The 20,400-nt window shown below is 37.0% G+C and overlaps 2 protein-coding genes and 1 long non-coding RNA gene across 4 annotated transcripts in view; 2 read left to right on the top strand and 1 right to left on the bottom strand.

The window, feature by feature from the left end:
• LOC106141646 (uncharacterized) overlaps positions 1-7,128 on the top strand; it is a 45,266-nt gene extending 38,138 nt beyond the window's left edge. For both annotated transcript variants that reach the window (XM_060951667.1, XM_060951668.1), the window contains exons 4-7: positions 689-819; positions 1,400-1,519; positions 4,218-5,381; positions 5,726-7,128. In XM_060951667.1, the coding sequence (XP_060807650.1) occupies positions 689-819; positions 1,400-1,519; positions 4,218-5,381; positions 5,726-5,887 (1,577 nt within the window). In that variant the 3' untranslated portion in view covers positions 5,888-7,128. The remainder of the gene's footprint in view (positions 1-688; positions 820-1,399; positions 1,520-4,217; positions 5,382-5,725) is intronic.
• A 276-nt stretch (positions 7,129-7,404) lies between these two features.
• LOC106135237 (rho GTPase-activating protein 190) overlaps positions 7,405-20,400 on the bottom strand; it is a 44,471-nt gene continuing 31,475 nt past the window's right edge. Inside the window, exons 31-39 of the mRNA XM_060951499.1 lie at positions 19,907-20,019; positions 19,303-19,391; positions 17,378-17,479; positions 16,348-16,422; positions 15,520-15,655; positions 14,699-14,830; positions 13,153-13,291; positions 12,430-12,637; positions 7,405-11,806 (exon numbers count right to left, since the gene is read on the bottom strand). Coding sequence (XP_060807482.1) covers positions 12,439-12,637; positions 13,153-13,291; positions 14,699-14,830; positions 15,520-15,655; positions 16,348-16,422; positions 17,378-17,479; positions 19,303-19,391; positions 19,907-20,019 — 985 coding nt within the window. The 3' untranslated portion in view covers positions 7,405-11,806; positions 12,430-12,438. The remainder of the gene's footprint in view (positions 11,807-12,429; positions 12,638-13,152; positions 13,292-14,698; positions 14,831-15,519; positions 15,656-16,347; positions 16,423-17,377; positions 17,480-19,302; positions 19,392-19,906; positions 20,020-20,400) is intronic.
• On the top strand, positions 17,675-18,558 carry LOC132903374 (uncharacterized). The gene is made up of 2 exons (XR_009657388.1): positions 17,675-18,122; positions 18,295-18,558. It is a non-coding gene; the product is annotated as an uncharacterized LOC132903374 (long non-coding RNA).

A 20,400-nucleotide genomic window follows, 5' to 3' on the forward strand; every position in this document is an offset into this window, starting at 1 on the left:
TTATTCTAGTATTTGTTCAAGGGTTAATATAACCCTTGACTAAGTTTTGGTATCTGTTCAAGTAGATAACTAGTCAATCCCTTTTTTCTGATTCATTACTGCTCCATAAGGAATACTCTCAGGTGATTCTGAATTATTTTTCATCGGCTAAGAAAGGATTTTCAGAAATCTTCTAGGTAAAATGTCTAGTTTACCGTGGCTAAACTAGCCTTTTGTCAAAGTAATTCTTACGGAAGAGCGCCGGTGGTCGATTCGGTTAGATGCCCGGTTAAAATGCGTGATGCGCAGAAAGGCACAGGTTCGAATCCCACCACAGTCATGTACCAATGACTATTTTTGAAGTTATATACATTAGTTTGATTATTTACGGATGCTCTTATGGTGAGGAAAAACATCGTGAGGAAACCTGCACATTGAGGCAACCGGACCATGATCGATCCATTACACGTTAGATTTACCTGCAAAGCTAGCGGAGGTCAGACCTATCTGACCTAGTTTTAACGTGTAAAAACCTGACTCAGTCCAGGGTCCATGATCAAAGACGTATCCCGGGCTTCTCTCCAGAATGATGAGGAAAGTCAGAAGGAAGAATTTTTGCTTTGGAGGTAACGATACAATAGCCAAAAAAACAAATTACCATTTCCTTCTTTTCTTATAGTGGTCTTAATATATACTTTCTTTTCCGCAGGTCAATCAGACATCAAGAAATTGAAGCGGGAGAACGAGCAACTGAAGAGGGAGATATCAGCGCTGAGATACGAGTACGATCGGCTGGACAGCATGCTGCGGGAGCGGAGGTCCTCGCCCGACCACTCGGACGTACGTGGCGAAATGAGCAGTAGAAATGGGAAACATTCAAATAGTGACATAGGTTGCTGGCCCATCGCGTAAAAGAAGAATCCCAAGTTATAGCCTTTGTATAAGTATAAGCCTTTGTCTTAATTAACTTTTCATATATTTGTTCTTTGCCACCATCCAGCATGCAAGCTTGCTCTAGTGGTGGGTGTTCCTATTCTACAATACTGGGAACCACACGGCACCAGAGAAATGGTGAGAAATAGTCCTTTCTCCCATGAATGCTTTTTATTAAAGCGATACATCTACCATGCTGGTCTTTTCGAAAAAAAAAACATAGTATGTGTACCAGCCACTTCTCTTCCCATACAGATTATAAATTGACATACAAAAGTAAAGAATGAGAGTTTTTCTTTTACCTAGCAAACTGTCACTATTATGAATCTCAATCACATCATTTAACCAGCGATCTAAGCGTAGCCATTCAGCCTTTTCGAGACTGTTAGCTCTGTCTACCTCATTAAAGATTGAGACGTCATATATGTATGTTTGCTCAAATTTGTATCTTATAGTACACAGAATAAGTCACATTGTCGTTTGGCAGGACAGCGCGTCTGTGTGCAGTGCGTGTCCAGAGTGCGCAAGCGCTGACGGGTCGGCGCGCGCGGTCGCCTTCCACGACCTCAGCGTGGTGCCTGAGGAGGGGGAACAAGAAGGGAATAAGGTAAACATGCTATAATCGCGTCTTTAGTCCCTCCGGGGTTGTCAGAACCAACAGTCTTGAAGGACTATAAAATGCCACGCTCAGCCGTGTGGCTCATGATGAAATTGAGATTCAAATAGTGACAGGTCGCAGGATTAACGCAGTTATGCTTTATCCTATGTAGAACTTGAATAGCTATGATGAACAATGTAAATTAATTTTTCAGAGATCGAAAATTGGCTATTTGTTTCTAGAAGCGTAGGCGTAGCCTTTAATCATATAGGAAACTAACTTTTGTCGACGTGATATGATTGAAACCTCTTTTTGGCAGAGAGATGTCTTTAAAGCACTAACATTTGTTTTGCCCTACAACTGAGCCTTCAATTATAAAGAAGTAAAATTTGTATTTTTCACATTTGTTAAATTAAAACAAAGAATAATGCCGAATTAGATACATATGTGCGTTACAAGCTGAGACTGTCTATCCCGCAAGGGATATAGACTTGATTATATTTATGTAGACATTTATGTTTAACAAAAATATCTTAAACAATTCCATCATCTTCAAAGCACATTCGGCATATCAAAAGAAATTGCACTCAATGATTCAAGAGCCTTCCGCTTCGAAAATAGTCCATCAAAACATTCAAGATTCAGCTTTATGCTCCTCTCATATGGCATAACGATTTGGGTTATGGCAAGTTTGAGTATGTGAGTCAAGGGCGGGCAAACCAGCGTCGGGAAATATGTAACACCTAATGTATTTATAAATAATCTCAGTCGTGTGCGCGCGCGCAGGACAGCTTTGCGTAAAATGCGGAACGGAATTATAAAATGTGACATGTTGTTTTTGACGTGTGTTTAATGTGATTAAAATATTTTTTTGGGGTTAGAGAGTGATTTGGTATGCATGCCGGTCGTATTAAGTGGAGATATTGAGGAATTATCCGGAAATGATTTCGCGATGACACTGTTTAAATTAGGTAAGACATGGCTGGATGGCTATCGCTTTCGTAAAAAAAAAATATGTTTGTGTACATAAAAACAAATGAAAATATAAAGGAAGGAATTGGATTGTTTGATTGGAAAAGTTTATGGAAATTTTGCAATTGTTTAAAACATAAAAAATTAAATGTCCGCTTACGTACAGTAAAATTTCTGGAATATGAGGCAGGCCGGGACGAAAATGTACTTGACCTAAATTATGAACTTTTTCATTGTTATTGTTTTTTTTTTTCTTTAAGTACATTTCACATCGAATTTCTTTTTTTTTTTTCAATTAAAAGAAAAATAATAATCCCATAATGTGTCACAAAAAAGATGATTTAGTCATTATCATGTAAATTTTAATAATATGTCACCTACGCATTTTACATAAAAAATATTCTGCGTTTGAAAGACTGCTTTTGTTAAAAAGCCAGATGATTAAAGTATACCTACCACTAGTAATTTAGTTACTTTTGCCATTGATGCTGCTTCTAAACAGATTTTAGACTTAATGAACTTCAGGTGCACCAAGAAAACATAACCCTACTTTCAGAGTCGAGTCGAGTAAATATAATCTCGCACCGACAAGCCATAAAGAAAAATTCGAACATTATCGATATCAAAATATTGTTTTATAGCTAAATAAAACAGTCTGACGTCTTCCTTATATTTTGTATGACGCAGCCTTATGACCAGATGTCCAGCAGCCGCGGGATGGGGGTCAAGGCCCCTCGTTAAATTTTGGCAAGATTTTCTTAGTGTTTTACTAATTTACACATACTTTAGAGGTAAACCACTATGAGATATTTCAATGGATTTTCAGAAATGAGTTGACTGGAATATTTCCAAGTACTGTCTTTACATACGAAGATTCTTCGTCATTAGTGTTCTGAGCAAGAACAGGTTTGGACAGACAGAAATACAGACAATTATAGTGAAGTCATAAAGTATAAATAGTCATATGCTTATGAATAAGGAATTGTGCATCTCGGTAATCGTCGTCAGTCGTATATGCCCATGGTCAGGAGTGATCTGTGTAGTGGGAAATGTCAGACAACTATGTGAACTGCCGTCTGACCTCCGTTACCCGGTTCTACATGGTTATAGGTACTCTACAAAACGCCTGTAAAACTAAAAGTACATATTATTTTGCAAATCAAATCTTTGAAGCAACCCGTCACTATTTGAATCTCAATTCTATCATTAAGCCAAACAGCTGAATGTGGCCTATCAGTCTTCTCAAGACTGTTGGCTCTGTCTACCCCGTAAGGGATAAAGACGTGATCATATGTATGTATGTATGTATCAAATCTTTAAATGTTGAATTTTTGCTTAATCAGCTTGTTCATGGTGCCTAGTACATAGGAGATACGTTGCGTATAGGACACAAATAATAACATCTGTATACACATGTTAAGTGTAAAATTAAACGTTATTAGCATTTAGCGGAATGTTGTTGGAAATTAACACAATTTGTAAGAGCATAAACACAAAACAAAGAACAGAATTAGGTATTGTTTTAAACATTTCCATTGGGCAACATACATCATGTTTCGAGTAAACTTCTAAACTTACATGTATATTTTTGACCATTTCCTATTCTGATGAAACTTTAATCTAATGAGTCCATTTATCCAAGTGCCCTAAGCTTGGGTGAGGTATTGTCATTTGATACCAATCTCAACTTCTGTAGTTTTTCTTTTATAGCTTAATTGTTCTATTAATTTTACAGAGCGGTGTCGAATCTCCATGTATGTGTGAAGAGTGCCAGGAAGAAACGAAGTCTGATACCAAAAAAACTCCAATCATGCCTCAAACCAACCCTTCTATACGAGCACCCACCCAATGTGGACAGGAAAGATCTGTCGATGTGCTGATACACGACGCGCCACCAGATCCGCCCAGATTCTTCGAATCAGTCACGTCTCCGCCTTACCACGTCGCCAGCCCACCACCTCCAGGATTCGTCATAGCTCCTTACCAACCACCAAGGTTTCACACGGGAGGCAATGTCGAAGATTTACTCGGAGATGTCCAATCAGCACCAACACTGCAAACCACCTTCATACAACAGAACTCCGTCTTCATGTGCAACACTCGGAAAGTCATGCAAAGGCAATGCTGCTGTCAGAAACGAGAACAGAATATTCCACCTCCACCACCACCTCCCATGCAAAATGGAGAAGAAACGACGCCAAAGTCTTATGTCACCGAAAAGAATATTGAGTTGACTTACGATTATCCAAAGTCAACACCGGTCCCGAGCAATTCTAGCCCCAAATCCGATGATGTCACCACGACGACTGAAGTTGCGAGCACGGTGGTTTTCGTCGAAAGAAGAATACCAGTGAAACCAAAGAAGTTTGACTTTTTCTTCAGATCTCGATCTGCTCCGGTAGGCGACAACGAAGAGCCGATTTACGCAACAGTAAACAAACTACCAAAAAGATTAAGAAGGATGGAGCTAGCTAATTTAGAAAAAGAAGTGGCGTATAAAACTGGAGAGCCCGATTCTTCCACTCGTACTGAGTTGACTCTAAAAACCGATTCTGAATCTCAAATTCCTCCTCCTGATGATGATACGAGCAGATCTGAAAGGGAAAAATCGACGGTTCCAAAAAGGCCAGATTCGCCTAAAGCTAAGAAACGGAAACGTTTCTCTTTGACATTTAAGAAGAGGGAAAGGAAAAGAAGGGAAAAGAAGAAAGAACCTAAAAAGGAACACAAGAACGGAGTGCCGAAAAATGGGTTGCCCGTACACGTGGAGAGTGACAATGAGAGGTTAATAGAGGAAGTCCACGATTTAGGGAAGCCCAAACACTGCAGCAGACATCGGCCGAGAAACACTTTGTCGTCCTCCAGCTCTGGCCCGCGGTACAAGCGGGATAGCTATCAGGTACGCATACTATTCTTTTATTATTGGTCAAAATAACATGATCCTTTGCCTTCTCCCACTTCTCAGTATACTTGTAAATCTCTTTCTTGGATGCCATTTTTACATGAATCCTCTCCTCTCTCACATCTTGTGTAGCTATATTCTGTTATGTTAATAATCGATTTCTTACATAACTAATTATACGAGGTCAGACAGTGAGCGAATCGTCTGACCTCAGCAATCCAAAGGGCAAGCCCAGGTTAAATATTTCAATTAATTTCTTAATAAACACACGACAAATCACACCACAACAGTAACAGTATGCAAATAAGTAGTAGGTATAAAAAAATAATTGTTACTTTCAGGAAATGACGACATCACACTCGGAACACGAGCGAACCAACAGCGTGTGTTCGTCTGTCAACTCGTTGGCTTCCGCCTGCACCCACAAGTCCAGGAAACTGTCAGCTCCTGTCAATGATGGCTCCATACCCTGGTGCGGCTGCTGGGGCGCTGGATGTGTTTGACTTCTATGACACGAACATTGACTTAGCCAATAGATTCTGGACAGTCTGGCCTCAGTTTTACGAGCGAACTAGCTGTGTATACTCATCTTTTTACTCCTTAGCTTCGGCCTGAGCTGATAAGTCCAGGAAACTGTCAGCTCCTGTCAAAGATGGTCCTCCATACAATGATGCGGCTGTTGAAGCGCTGGATGTTCTTCTTTATCAAGTGCAATCTCCAAATAATCCTCGTCTATGGTATGTACTGACGAGACCAAGAAACTTTCAGATCCTGTCAATGATGACTCCATATCCTAAGTCATTTAACGGATTGACTATGCCGCTGTATTCCGCACAATGTGTGCATGAAAAGAATTGGTGCAATGTTGATTAATAACAGATCCAATGGTTTGTTAAACAATACGAAATGTTGATGCCCTTTGTGTCGTTTCAGATAATATTGAAAGAATACATAAGAGCAGTCATACATACATACATACATAAAAACACGACTCTTTCCCGGGGGGGTAGGCAGAGACTATCTCTTTCCACTTGCCACGATCTCTGCATACTTCCTTCGCTTCATCCACATTCATAACTCTCTTCATGCAAGCTCGGCGGTCAAGAGCAGTCATAACAGCCTAAAATTTTACTTTCTGTTTCAGACACAGTATATGTTACACTTCAGTAACATAATATAGTTTTAACCGTATGGTAGAAATATAGAGGCTATAAACTATAGTAATTTATTTCAACTTACGCCAATAAGTCAATTAATTCTCAAATACTAAGTAGATATTATGATTATTAAAGTCTATATAATCAAAAATCAACAGGAATAATATGAACATATCAATGTTATTACGTAATTGTTTGAAACAGTATCAATGTGCTTAAATATCTTAGATTTATAATGTGCATCTTATTTAATAGCATAACGATATAACAAACATAAACTGTGATTTTATTAGTATGTGCTGTTGTATAATTTTAACGTGTATGTTATATGGAGATTAAAATTTTATATGTAGTTTACTTTTTGTTTAAATACTTATCGATGCTCTATTGCGACGGAATAGCATCGTGAGGAAACCTGTACATTCAGGAAACTGGATGTGACCCAATATCCAATATGGGTCAGGTTCCCCTGCAAGGTTACGGAAGTCACAATAAGGGATAGGCTAATAAACTTGGGATTCTTCTTGTAGGCGCGAACTAAACTGTTCGGTATTATGAGCGAGACAGCAGGAAAAATTATGTTTTTGTATTTACAGCTATTTTTAATAAAATAACGACCATATTACAAGTACATTAAATTTGTTCAGTGCAATGGCTTTAAAATGCAATTGAGATTCAAATAGTGACAAGTTGCTAGCCCATTGCCCAAGAATCACAAGTTTAAAAGCCTATCCCTTAGTCGGCTTTTACAACACCCAAAGGCAAGAGATGAAGTGGTCATATTATTTTTCTATTTTGCCGAGAACCACACGGCTTAATGAGAGATAAAAAAACTGTATGGGAATAAATAAGAACACAGCATCGTTACATATATGGTTATTTATTATAAAATATGACACATTCCTTTGAACTGTGTTGTACAGTAATCGACACGCACATAGCAAATGGATTCGTCGACTGAGGCGGTGACGGCGCCGCGCCAGCGTCATATCACAACATTCATCACACTACTATGTATATATAAAAAAAGAGAAAAACAGCTCGAAAAGCATTTAGATCAAGATACAAATCAATAATAATTAGTTTGTGTTTAGATTGAGTAAATATTGTTTATATACTTTATTTCCTTGGCATACAGTACAATTTTGTCGGGAATATAGAAAAATCTTTGAAATGGTTATTCTTAATAACCACTTTTTGACCAAATTTTATCGTTAAAAGAATAGTTGTATTTTGTAAGAACCTAAATAAAATCAACAAATATATCTTCGTTGAAATAGAGGTATTAAACATTACAATTTATACATAACTTCTTTGTTTGCTTTCAACATTTTTCAGGGCGCCATTACAAATTACACTCAAATTACTATAGTTCGAACGAGTTCAAGCAAAATTTAACCTTACTTGTAAAATTTTAGTGCTTAATATTGCTTGAAATGATGAGCTTACACGTTCTTACATTTTACAGGTTTTTATAATGCACACATCACTATTATTATAACAATAAATAAATCTTTTTTTGGAAAAGGGATAAAATTCATTAAACAAATCTGAAAAAAAGTATAATTTAATGTTTCGTAGTTCATAAAAATCGTTGCACCTAGCGTATTACCTTCCACAATCCTATCAATAACATTAAAGGCCAAAAACTCCCGCGAAAATACCTAAGTCTCACTATCCATACATATCACGCACGTTTCCCATAGGGATAGGCAGACTTTGGACTTCCATTTCTCACTATCCGCCTAGATTTTATCCTATACAAGCGAAAAATTACCAAACCGTCATCTAGCGACATTTATTTTACAACTGTTGTGACGCCATCTTGCCACCGAGACCTCAGTCAACCAAGCGTACATTGATTCTACTTTAGAACATTCGAGAAACCTACTAGAAAAAGAAAATCAGATAAAAACCAATGCTTACAAACTTCAAGTTTAGGAATCACCAAAATCACTTTGCGTTATCGAAAATAATGGCACATCGCATTTATAAAAAAACAACAGAATGTGCTTAAAAATATAAAAAGGAAAACACTCGACAAATCATATTGCAATAACAAAAATATGGCTATAAATCCTTCCCATAAAAAAATAAAATTCAATAAATAAATTACGCAAAAAAATAAAATGAATAAATGTACAATATTTACATCGAATAAGTATTTATATAGAAATTACGTTTAAAAAATCATTAGGGGAAATACCAGAACGGTGGTGTACAACAATTCCGTTTGAGATCCAAGGAGAGCGGAAATTTCTAGAAAAGATAAATTAAAAAAAAAACACAGGTAGGCTCTATGTCTTTTTCGATTTATAGTAAAATGTAAAAAAATCCCTCGCATCATTCCCCTAATGGACATGATATTTTGCGTTACGTGCACGCATGCATGTGGACAGTGGAGGGCAAAGAAAAGAGACCCACTATCAAAAGCGACTTTCAAGTTCCGATCTCTTTGTCTCCACTGTACAGCGAGCAACATAGAAAAGTATACTTCGATAAGACGGCGGTATGCTTCTCTATTTCGCTCACTGTACTTCGCACGTGCTATGACGTAATAATATCGATTGAATCTTACGCGAATACTTACCTATGCTTAAATGGAGACATCTAATATATTAATTAAATATACTTATAAATAGTTACATTGATTTCATTTTTTGCTGCTTTTAAAACTAACACAAATCCATTGGAATTTCGTAGCGTAACTTAAAAAAGCTCATTGTACATTACATACGTTACAAAATTGCACTGCAAATTCTTGTGATAATTGATTTCTAATATACAATAAAACAAAAATGAAGCATTTTTGCAAAATAATGCACTTTCCGGAGATTCTTTACTTACAAAAGAAAATTTTCTACATGATGCTCAGTACATAAATATACAAAAACTAAGCTTCCTTGCTCAATTTGAGTATCATTTTTCACATAATCGACGTTCAATAATACTTTAAGATTACAATGAGTATACATAACATTGAAAAGTTCACAAAGCATACTCGACTTACATATTATTGGCAAAAGGATCGTAATGGCATAAATTGTGTCATGTTTACTAATAAAAATCGAAGTCGTTTTCAGAGGTTCATTTTGTCAAACAGTTATATATAAATACCCGTATTTATAATGGAACAATTAAAAGAAATGGAATTAGATATTCATGTTAAAAATTACTATTGAATTGGATGTTTAGGTTGTAAATTCCATAAGGTCCGATCAATAATACCTCTATTGCTAAATCATACGACAGTATGATGCTGTCTTTACCGGACCCTTGGTTTTTAGAGTTATCATTAAAGATCTGTTTGAATTGACATACCAACAACGATTTCTATGAGTAAAGACGATCTGCGTTAAATCTACTTGACGTCACAGTACACACTACATCAGTCTATGCATAAACACTTAGTACAAATAGGCCATTTCATGTTTTATCGAAAATGTTGCGTTACTCTTATTCCATCCATAAAGGGATATATCGTTAATAGGGTTTTGAACGAAAATAATTGTTGGGTTTTGAAACAAGAATCATTTCTTATTTCAATCCATTCTCTCTGTCATCATACGTGTTTTTACCCTCGGCCACAATGACCTCCGGCCAACAGTGATTCTTACGGATTTGAAAATTATCTAGCATTCATTTAAAAAGCCACCATTACCAATGGCGATTCCAAAGGCTTTGGTATCTTGCTGTAATCTACATGTTGTCAAACATTAATTTGTCTAGTTATTCGGGACAAATATATCAAGTATTTTAGACATCATATTAAAAATTTAAAACGCGAAAAAAGAGTGACGGCAACATTTTTTCTAATTTACAATCTGATGTGCGGTTTGCATTACGTGAACAAAAAACAGCAATCAGTCTCAAGAAAAAAGCTGCCAAATATGACATACGGTCAAATATAAATAAAACATTACTTTTGTTACAAGAGATCGTTAGTGCGTAGAATAAAATTGTGATGCTACATTATCTTAAATACGTATAAGAAATAATCTCAAGAAATAAAATTTCACTGTGCATATGTGCAAATGTAAAAAAAAAAGAACATTTCATACACGCTTACAACAAGTGAGGTGTTCATTCATTGGGAATGACGAATCGCTATTTAATCTCACTTCATAATTCACCGACGTATACAAAACAGGTATAAAAATTGTAGATTTTGTTTTATTTCTATAAATCGGTAGACTATTCTTCCGATAAATAATCTACGTTTAGTTTTCTCCAGTTTTTTACTGGAGCCGAATAAAACGACGGGACACGATTGTTGCATAATTTTTATAGCTAAATATATATTATCTATGGTTTGTTTCTGAGGTTTTCAATTTTTTTTTGAAGTTGGGCGATGAAATTAATCCACCACGAATATAACAGACCACTTTGATTGGCGGAATAATATAGTCTCATGGATTAATCTTTACCTTTTTTCGCTACAGACTAGTGTCCAAAAAAAGATGGCGTCTCGAAACTATTACGCCATGTTGAATCCATGTATACCTATTTTGTATACATAATATAACCGAAAATACTCTTCGCGCGCCCCATTGCAATTGTGTTACTATAAAATAATTGCTAGCTTTTATGCGCTACAAAACAACGATTAAATATAACACTAATTAACAATTATACATATCGACTGAACGGAATGTGCATACGTGGTGTTGCCATTATTATAAATACAAATGTTACCAATAATACTTATTTTAGAACATTTTATACCGTTAAATACTTTTTGTGCACGAATTTTCTTATCCTATTACGATGCAGATATAACTTCAAGTTTTAAAATACTGCTTTTATTTTTATAGAAAATCAACTTAAAAATTTCACATTTGAAAAATATGATTTCCGAATTGATATGAGGAAAACCGTATAAAATAACAAACTTTTATTTTTTTACACCTCTGAATAAATAAAAATAAAAATTACAAAATTATCTCATAGCCTCTTTTAAATTTAAACTGCCAAATCTTAAGAGGAAATCTCGGAAAACAGTATTTGTTTTTTTTTATTATCTAAAACGCATATTCAAAACTTACGCATATAAAATTACTAGTCATCATTATTTGGAACGACTTTGACGTAATATGTAACGAGTTAACACTGAAACGGTTCGTTCTAGCATAATGTCCGCGAGCCATAATGACACTTATGACATACCACAGAGGGTCGATAGTCGCGTGTGTTTAGCGTTGGCGATGCCCGCGCCTTGTGACGTCACACGTCATCCATCACAAATGCAACCTGCATTGTGGGTTCCTGTAAAGATTATTGCTTCATTAAAATGTTTTGTGTTATTAATTGGTAATATCGTTAGAAGTTTGAGTTTTAAACGAACAAGTTTAGGATTTAATGAAGAAACTTAAGACAAAAAAAAGATTTTTAACATTTTTAACAATTGCTGAGGGGGGGGCCATTTTGGTACAAATGTTGTTATAGATTAAGGTTTTATGTTCTTGATATATTATTATGTACCAAATAAATATTTTTCTTTCTTTCTTTCTTGTTCACACGGGCGCTTAAGTTTTGTTAGTTGTGTCACACAATTTTTTAAGTGAAAGAAGTTTTGAGATTCTGCATTTCAAGTGGAGGTTCTGTGTTTCAAAATTCAAAATTTTTATTCATTATTATAGGATACTTCATATCGCTTAATAATTGTCAAAACTTTTAGTTACACATTGGTTGACGTCAAATAAATTACTTAAAAACTAAGTTTACTGCCGCTTCCAAGGCGTCAGTGCAGAAGAACAAACGGGTTCAAGTAGATGTCATATATTTCAAGTGGAGGTTTTGTGTTTCAAGTGGAGGTTTTGTGTTTCAAGTGACGGTTTTGTGTTTCAAGCGAAGAGTTCGCGTTTAAATCAAAGATTGCCCCCACTCACACATTGCCCTCACACCATGACGAACGCCTCCTGCCCGCGGAACAGGAACGGGTGCTGGTCGATCATTGTCTGCACGATGTCCTCGAGATACGGCCGCGTCATCTCGAACCGGCCCATGTCCGAGAAATGAACGGGGAGCAGGGTCGGCCACCAGCATATCGCCAAGTTCTTGCTGTCCATAGAGTTCAGTTTCGAGTTGTCCGCCACCCTGTTGGAATTGAAACGTTCATGATGATGATGATAAATGTCAATCATTTGATAATCGATACAAAATCGTATATTTTATAATAAATACTTATATAGATAAACATCCAAGACCCAGACCAATCAGAGAAAGTGCGTTCCTCATCATACCCTGACCGGGATTCGAACCTGGACCTCCGGTGTCACAGACAAGCGCACAACCGCTGCGCCACAGAGGCCGACAATGACAGAATTGAGATTCAAAATGGTGAAAGGTCGCTAGCCTATCGCCTAAAAGAAGAATCCCAAGTATACATATAAGCCTATCCCTTAATCGCCTTTTACGACATCCATGTGAAATAGAATAGAATAGCATATTTATTTGCTTTTGACTAGGGTTTACAAAAGGTTTGTAGTGATCCCATTCTTTTTTCAATTGGTGCCGGGAACCACACGGCATATATTAAGTTTGAAATATGTTTGTTGTGATCCTATTGTTTTTTCAATCGGCGCCGGGAACCACACGGCGCCACCAATCACCTGGCGAAGTGCGCGAGCAGCAGGTCGAGCGTGGCGCGCGCGCCGGCCGCCAGCTGCGTGTTGAGCAGCTGCCGCAGCGCCAGCAGCCGCCAGCTGCGGTCCTTCAGCTCCACGCCGCCGGCGATGCAGCCGCGCATCGCTGTGTTAACAGAAATATGTCATGTTGTACAAACATATATGTTCAGTTTACTATAGGTATATACCTATATATATACTATATATAGTATATAGTATACATATACCTATATATATACTATAATAGATATATACCTCACGTTTGGTTTCCTTCCACCTAAAGGTTGACCGGAAGAGATTGCATTAGCGATAAGTCCGCCTTTGTATCATCACTATCTGTTTTGTGCTGTTTTGTATGTTTTACTCTTATGGGGCAATAAAGAGTTTTATGTATATATCTATAGGTTTATAGTATAGTACCTGGATGGTACCTCACCGAGCTTCGCTCGGTCAACCAGAGATGGCGCTGATATAATTTCTTGAAACGCGGTTTTTGATATGTTTATATATCTTGGGAACCGAGCTTTTCTCGAACCTAGGACCTTGATAAATCGATTCCTTGAGCCGAAAAGCCCCTAATCTGTAACTTTCAAGAAAATCGTTGGAGCCGTTTCCGAGATCCTGATTATATATACACAAGAATTGCTCGTTTAAACATATTAGATAGATGTTGTATAGTAAGTATGTTTATTATACATTATTATTATCACACACACTGAAAGGTTCTCCACTTATCCTAATGGTACTGCTGGAGAACTGCAAACCTTACGGAATCGGAAGACGAATGTCAATGTCCACGCCTTCACCAAGGGCAGACAATTCGACGAGTGACTCACTCCGAAACTACTCGCTGGAGAGAACGGAGAGCGTGTCATTATGGGTAGGCATCCAAAGAGGCAGCCACAATTTGGAATTGTGAAGTGACAGTATCATCAAGTCTTAGCGTGAAGCAGACTTTTGTTTTTGTTTTATTGACAAATACAAATCTCTTTATTGCGGAAACACTAGTAGAAAAGATGATACAAACAGTTCGTGTCACTGTGATCTGTCTTCACAAGACGTACAATAATTCAGTTTGAACATTTTTTTTTTTCATTTAAAATGTGACATCGTGTTTTGTGGTCCCATATGAACTTTCAATGGCTAGACGGGCAAATATTGTTTTTTCATACTAACATACATACATATAATCACGTCTATATCCCTTGCGGGGTAGACAGAGCCAACAGTCTTGAAAAGACTGACAGGCCACGTTCAGCTTTTTGACTTTAAGATAGAAATGAGATCCAAATAGTGAGAGGTTGCTAGCCCATCGCCTAAAAGAAGAATCCCAAGTTTAAAGCCTACCCCGTAGTCGCCTTTTACGACATCCATGGGAAAGAGATGGAGTGGTCCTATTCATTTTTCTATTGGTGCCGGGAACCACACGGCACTGTTCTTTCCGGGCGTAAATAAATGCTAAATTATTATGATCTGGAAAGTCAGACAGGAGACTTATAATATGCCAACATCAAATCTAACGTGAACTTACCCGCAATGTCTTCGAGCTGAGCCATGCTAGCTTCATCCAGCAGCGGCGGCATCTTCTTCGAGAAGAAGTCTTTCAAAGCTGTGGCCACCGCGTTCACCGGGATGTCCAAGGAATCCAGGTCAACGTTGGGATCTGTGAACACATGATTTTATATATTTAATTTTATATTTCGTACATTTATACAAATGTGCACCAAATTGCAAATTATAAAAAGGTGTGTTTCTCGTCATGCCCTGGCCGGGATTCGAATCTGGGACCTCCGGTGTCTCTTGCACCCCGCAAGGGATATAGACGTGATTGTATGTATGTATGAATGTGCACCAAATTTCATTTATTGTTTATTAACAGCGCATAATTTTTTTTGTAAGAACTAAAGAACTAGTATATAATAACGTTAGTTTACCGGAAGTATTATGATATACCACGGTACAAGCAACTATGTCACAAAATATTTGCTATTAAGTTGGCATATACACATACATAATTATGGTCACGTCTATATCCCTTGCGGGGTAGACAGAGCCAACAGTCTCAAAAAGACTGATTGAGATTTAAATAGTGACAGGTTGCTAGCCCATCGCCTAAAAGAAGAATCCCAAGTTTATAAGCCTACCCCTCAGTCGCCTTTTACGACATCAATGGGAGCGAGATGGAGTGGTCCTATTCTTTTTCTATTGGTGCCGGGAACCACACGGCACTGCCGGGAACCACACGGCACGTTCATTAAAATTAGTAAATAGTGATATAAACCCTCCAAAGATAGTCAAAACTAAAGGTCACTATGAAAAAAAAAACCGTTTCCTTGCTGATAAAGAACTGACCTTCATAAAACTTGGAGAACAACATATCTACATGCGCCCTGTTGCCAGGCACACGATACAGTCCCTCCGAGGACAGTCCCTCTCGCTCTATGAACTCCACGCACTTCTCCACGAACAAAGGCACTCCGTGTGAACCCTGAAACAAAGAGGAGTATTAATTCCTCTATTTTGTCTTCTTTGACTATGGAGTACTCCTAATTGTCGAATATGCATGAAAAGAGTAATGAGTGTGGAGAAAGCGGGAGAGGTGTGTAAGGATCGTAGCACGTGGAAATCCATAGTCTCTGCCTACCCCAATGGGAAACAGGCGTGATATACATACATACCATCTACACAGATGGTATGTATGGTCAGTCCGCTTTTCAACATTCCATAGTATGTATACACATACATACTATGGAATGTTGAAAAGCGGACCCTAGAGCAATAAATCATAGTAGCATATGGTGTAAATTGTTCATCACGCATCTTCTAAACTTAAGACAAACATAAACTATTTATAAATTTTACTTGAATAATATTCACAGAATAGAAAATAATGCAAATCCGTTCAATAATGTCCCCTTTTCTTCTTTTTTTCTCATAGTGTAACATACACCCTTAGATCCTCAACTTTCTTGAAAGAAGTTGCGTTTGACCACGATCCCAGATCAAGGGTTGCGGGGCCTATCTTAACTCATACTGGATCATGCTTACAAATCCAGTTGCCTGAATGCGCCAGGTTTCCTCGCACTGCGTTTGCCTTCTTCACTTCATCGGTTAGCACTCAAACTAATGTAACTTACATATAAAGCTGATAATAAATTTAAAATAAATACTAACAATTACCTGCGGCGCCCAGTTTTGTGCTGCCTGTGCATTTTGCTGCGAGTTCTTCTTCGAGTCTTTGCTCTTTGAGAATTCCTGCAGTAAAAGAAATAGTTTTCGTCAACCTGACGGATAACGGGCCTTAGTCAAATTAGAGATACTTTTCTATGCGTTATCGATGATAGAGCACAACTTGCAAGAAGACATCTATAAAAATAACGAATAGAAGAACCATAGACCGAATAGATCTGAGGTTACATACCCGTCACTTTCTAGTTTTTTAATCGGACCCTGCAGAGGACGTAAGTCCTTAGTCTGAGTTTACACAAAAAAATCAAATATTTTTTTTGCTTTCTAAATATAAGTCTTCGGGTTCGAATTCCGGCCAGGGCATGATGAGAAACACACTTTTTCTAATTGCTCTTGGTCTTGCATGTTTGATTGTTTATCTATAAAAGTATTTATTATAAAATGTTTTATTATATACAGGGTGACTTTTAATTCGACTGCAAAAATTTAACTGTTAAGTGTACTCATCTAAAGGATATTTAAAAACGTTAAAAGAAAAATATCGGTTCATATTTCAGAAAATACGAAAAAAAATTAAACTTTCCATTGTGCAATTTGATAGGATTTTAATCTCAATGTAATGGAATTTAGGTTGAATGTCGCAATGCGCTATGGCCATGCGGAGTTCAGTAGATAGCGTAAACGGTTAGTAACCATTTCGCACTGTGAATCTTGACTTGATCTTGATACTAGAAAAATAATTTCTTTTTCAGACATTTATTTACATGTTTAGTTTTAATTTCTTTTGTAGTATTGGTCTTTAATAAAGCGTGTGACTTCCGTTTTTAAATGTGAAAATGATGACGTTTAATTTAAATAAAAATAGGCTCGAACGGCTCAGAAGCATGGGTATAGTCTATGTTTAAAAGGATGCAGTTGTTTTAAATGACACCCTGTATAGTATCGTTGGGTTAGTATCTCGTTACACAAGTTTCGAACTAACTTCAATAATAATGCTAATTAAATCTGTATATTTATACACCTTATGCCTCCGGTCGTGCTTGGAGAACGGATGTCTTCGCCTAGAGTCGGCCGCGCTCGATGAAGAGTTATCCTGGGCCGAGGACGGGTATTCGCCGAGTAACTACAGGGAATATTAATTAGTTAAACTTTTGTTAACAATCTTATGACATACATAAGTCAATAAAATTTAAACTTAACGATGTTCAGTACTTGAAAGAATCATCCACGTCAGAGGGCATCCGCGAAAGACCAGCGGAATACCAATGTTTACTGAATGTAAAGCCACTTGCTTTTGCTAAGAATAGGCATGGCGAATGATTTTGAAATCCTCTTCCGTAATGTGGATACATATTAACTATTTACTAAAAAACCTTTATTTCAGTAATAAAATAAAGTTTAGCAAATTTTAAAGCTATTTTTCAAATATTATTTGAATAGCGCACAAAAACAGTACGCAACTGTCATGGCGTCGGCTATGACGTCACGTTTAGGTAAACACGTCAATGTCATTGCATTGTTCAATTCAATTCATATGTGCATTGAAGGAAACAAACATATTTCGTGTGTTAAAAATGAATTCTAAAGTTTATAAGTGGTGTGCAGTACCTCAGTGCAAAAACACATCCATAAAAACACCCAACAAGGTGTCTGTACATGTTCCAAACAAAAAAATAATGAGAGTTAAATGGTTAAAGCTCGCACGGCGAGACCCGAACGACGTAATCACGAATTCGCCACTTTATTTCTGTGAGGACCACTTTGATGTGAGTATATTATCATTATATTGATAGGTTTTAAACTCAAAATGTTTGTTTGACGTGAAAAAGTTCACATATCCAGGCTATGGAAGTAATTGAGGTTATGTTTGTTTTGGTTTAGATTATGAACATCATCATTCTTACTATCAATTTTAATTATTTACTTTTCATTTTTCAGTTACCTAATGATATGGGAAATTACTTGCAATATCATGTGATGGGGTCCGTATCACAAGTACGTATGATACCAGGATGTATGCCCAAAAAATTTATATGCCAATCAGACAGGAAAACTCGAACATCTGAGACAACAGAGCGACCCTACATTGCTAAAAAACGAAAGATGATGATTCTTGAAGAGTGTGAAAGGAAATTAGAAGAAAAAGATACAGTTACAAAACAGGTGCTTCGCGCTTCAAAAATAAACAATGATATTTGACAATGAGTTTTATTAGTATGACTAACCTATTTTCAATGTGATTTGACAAGTTCAAAGTAAAAATAACCTATGAAAATGAAAGTAAAATAAAATAAGCTCCTGATTTCAAAACGATTACAGGTTTTAAGTTGTATTCAGTGTTAAATTTAAATTTACTTACAAGGAGGTTTTCACGTTTCTAAACTCAGACGAGCAAAATTCTTTATTATTTGCGAGGAAATCTCCCAACATCATTATGTCAATCCTTGGCAAATTTGAGTCGTTTGCCTTAAGAAAGCCCAGTTCCATTGTTTTAGAGTCGAGTTAAGACGACAATTCACACTTATACTAATAAAAAGACAATCCAAATGCGATGCGTACTAAAGAAAAAGTCAGCTGAACTTACAATACAACAACAAAACACAACAGTAGTGAGTGAAGTAAAGTTTGTTTACATTACCGTGACGTCATGCGCTGTGATTGGTGTTTCGGTTAACATGGCCGATTGCAGTATTTTACCCTTTTATTTTGTTAAAAATATGCATAATTTGAATAATTTCATTAAAACTGGATACTATATTAGAATCCTTTAGTTATTTTTTTTACGCAATCCATTCATCCACCGATTTTTTTAACCCTGTCGCCATGCCTATTGATACATACATTGTGAGTATCCCCACTAGTTAATCAATAGCGTTGATCAATGGAACTCATACAGTTTATTGTCAAAATAATTAAATAAACAATATAATAGTTGGACTTAGTTACCTTGTGCGGGGGCTCGTGATGCGGCGGCGGGGGCAGCGGTCTCGGCCTCCGCCCCTCGCCGTCGGAGCTGCCTTCGCTGGACTCGCTCGCTGGAAAATATATATATATTAATAAAAAAAAATGAAAATATATATACATTTAAATATATATTTTAATATGTATACGGGACAGATTACACAGATTGAATTAGCAAATTTCTGAGAATTGTTGACAAAGGCAAAGGGTCAAGTCAAGAATACCCGAAACCGCCGAGAGTTATGAATGTGGATAAAGTGAAAGACGAATGCAGAGATCGTGGCACGTGGAAATATGTAGTCTCTGCCTACCCCTCCGGAAAAAGGCGTGATTTGTGAATGTATGTCAAATTAGTAGTAACGAATAAGAACAAATATGTACTGTATTACATAAATACATACATACATAAAATCACGCCTTTTCCCCGGAGGGTTAGGCAGAGACTACATCTTTTCACTTGCCACGATCTCTGCATACTTCCTTCGCTTCATCCACAAATTACTGTATTCATTTAGATGAAATTCGAAGTGACAATGAAAGTATACTACATTTTCAGGTAGACACATAAAAACTGGCGGTAATTAACTACCTTTGTCCTCTTGCGTTCTCGCTCTGTAGCCGGTGGGAAGTTCTGGCGGGCCCACGAACATTCCCAATTTCGGCACCCGCGGGCTTTGAACTGCGACTAGATTGCCTAAGGACCTACAAAGTAAAAAGTTATTACAATATGAATCTGCATGTTTTTTTTTAAATATTTTCTTATGACGTTGTACAAACTTTTCTAACACATTTTTATAAAATGGCCGCGTGGTTTCCGGCATATTATAACAGAGCCATCAATACTGTTGGCTCTGTCTACCCCGCAAGGGATATAGACGTGATTATATGTATGTGCCGTGTGGTTCCCGGCACCAATACAAAAAGAATAGAACCACTCCATCTCTTTTCCGTGGATGTCGTAAAAGGCGACTAAGGGATAGGCTTACAAACTTGGGATTCTTTTCTAGGCGATGGGCTAGCAACCTGTCACTCTTTGAATCTCAATTCTATCATTAAGCCAAGACTGTAGGCTCTGTCTACCCC

This window comes from Amyelois transitella, chromosome 25 (assembly GCF_032362555.1).
Source record: "Amyelois transitella isolate CPQ chromosome 25, ilAmyTran1.1, whole genome shotgun sequence".
In the NCBI taxonomy this organism is placed as follows: domain Eukaryota; kingdom Metazoa; phylum Arthropoda; class Insecta; order Lepidoptera; family Pyralidae; genus Amyelois; species Amyelois transitella.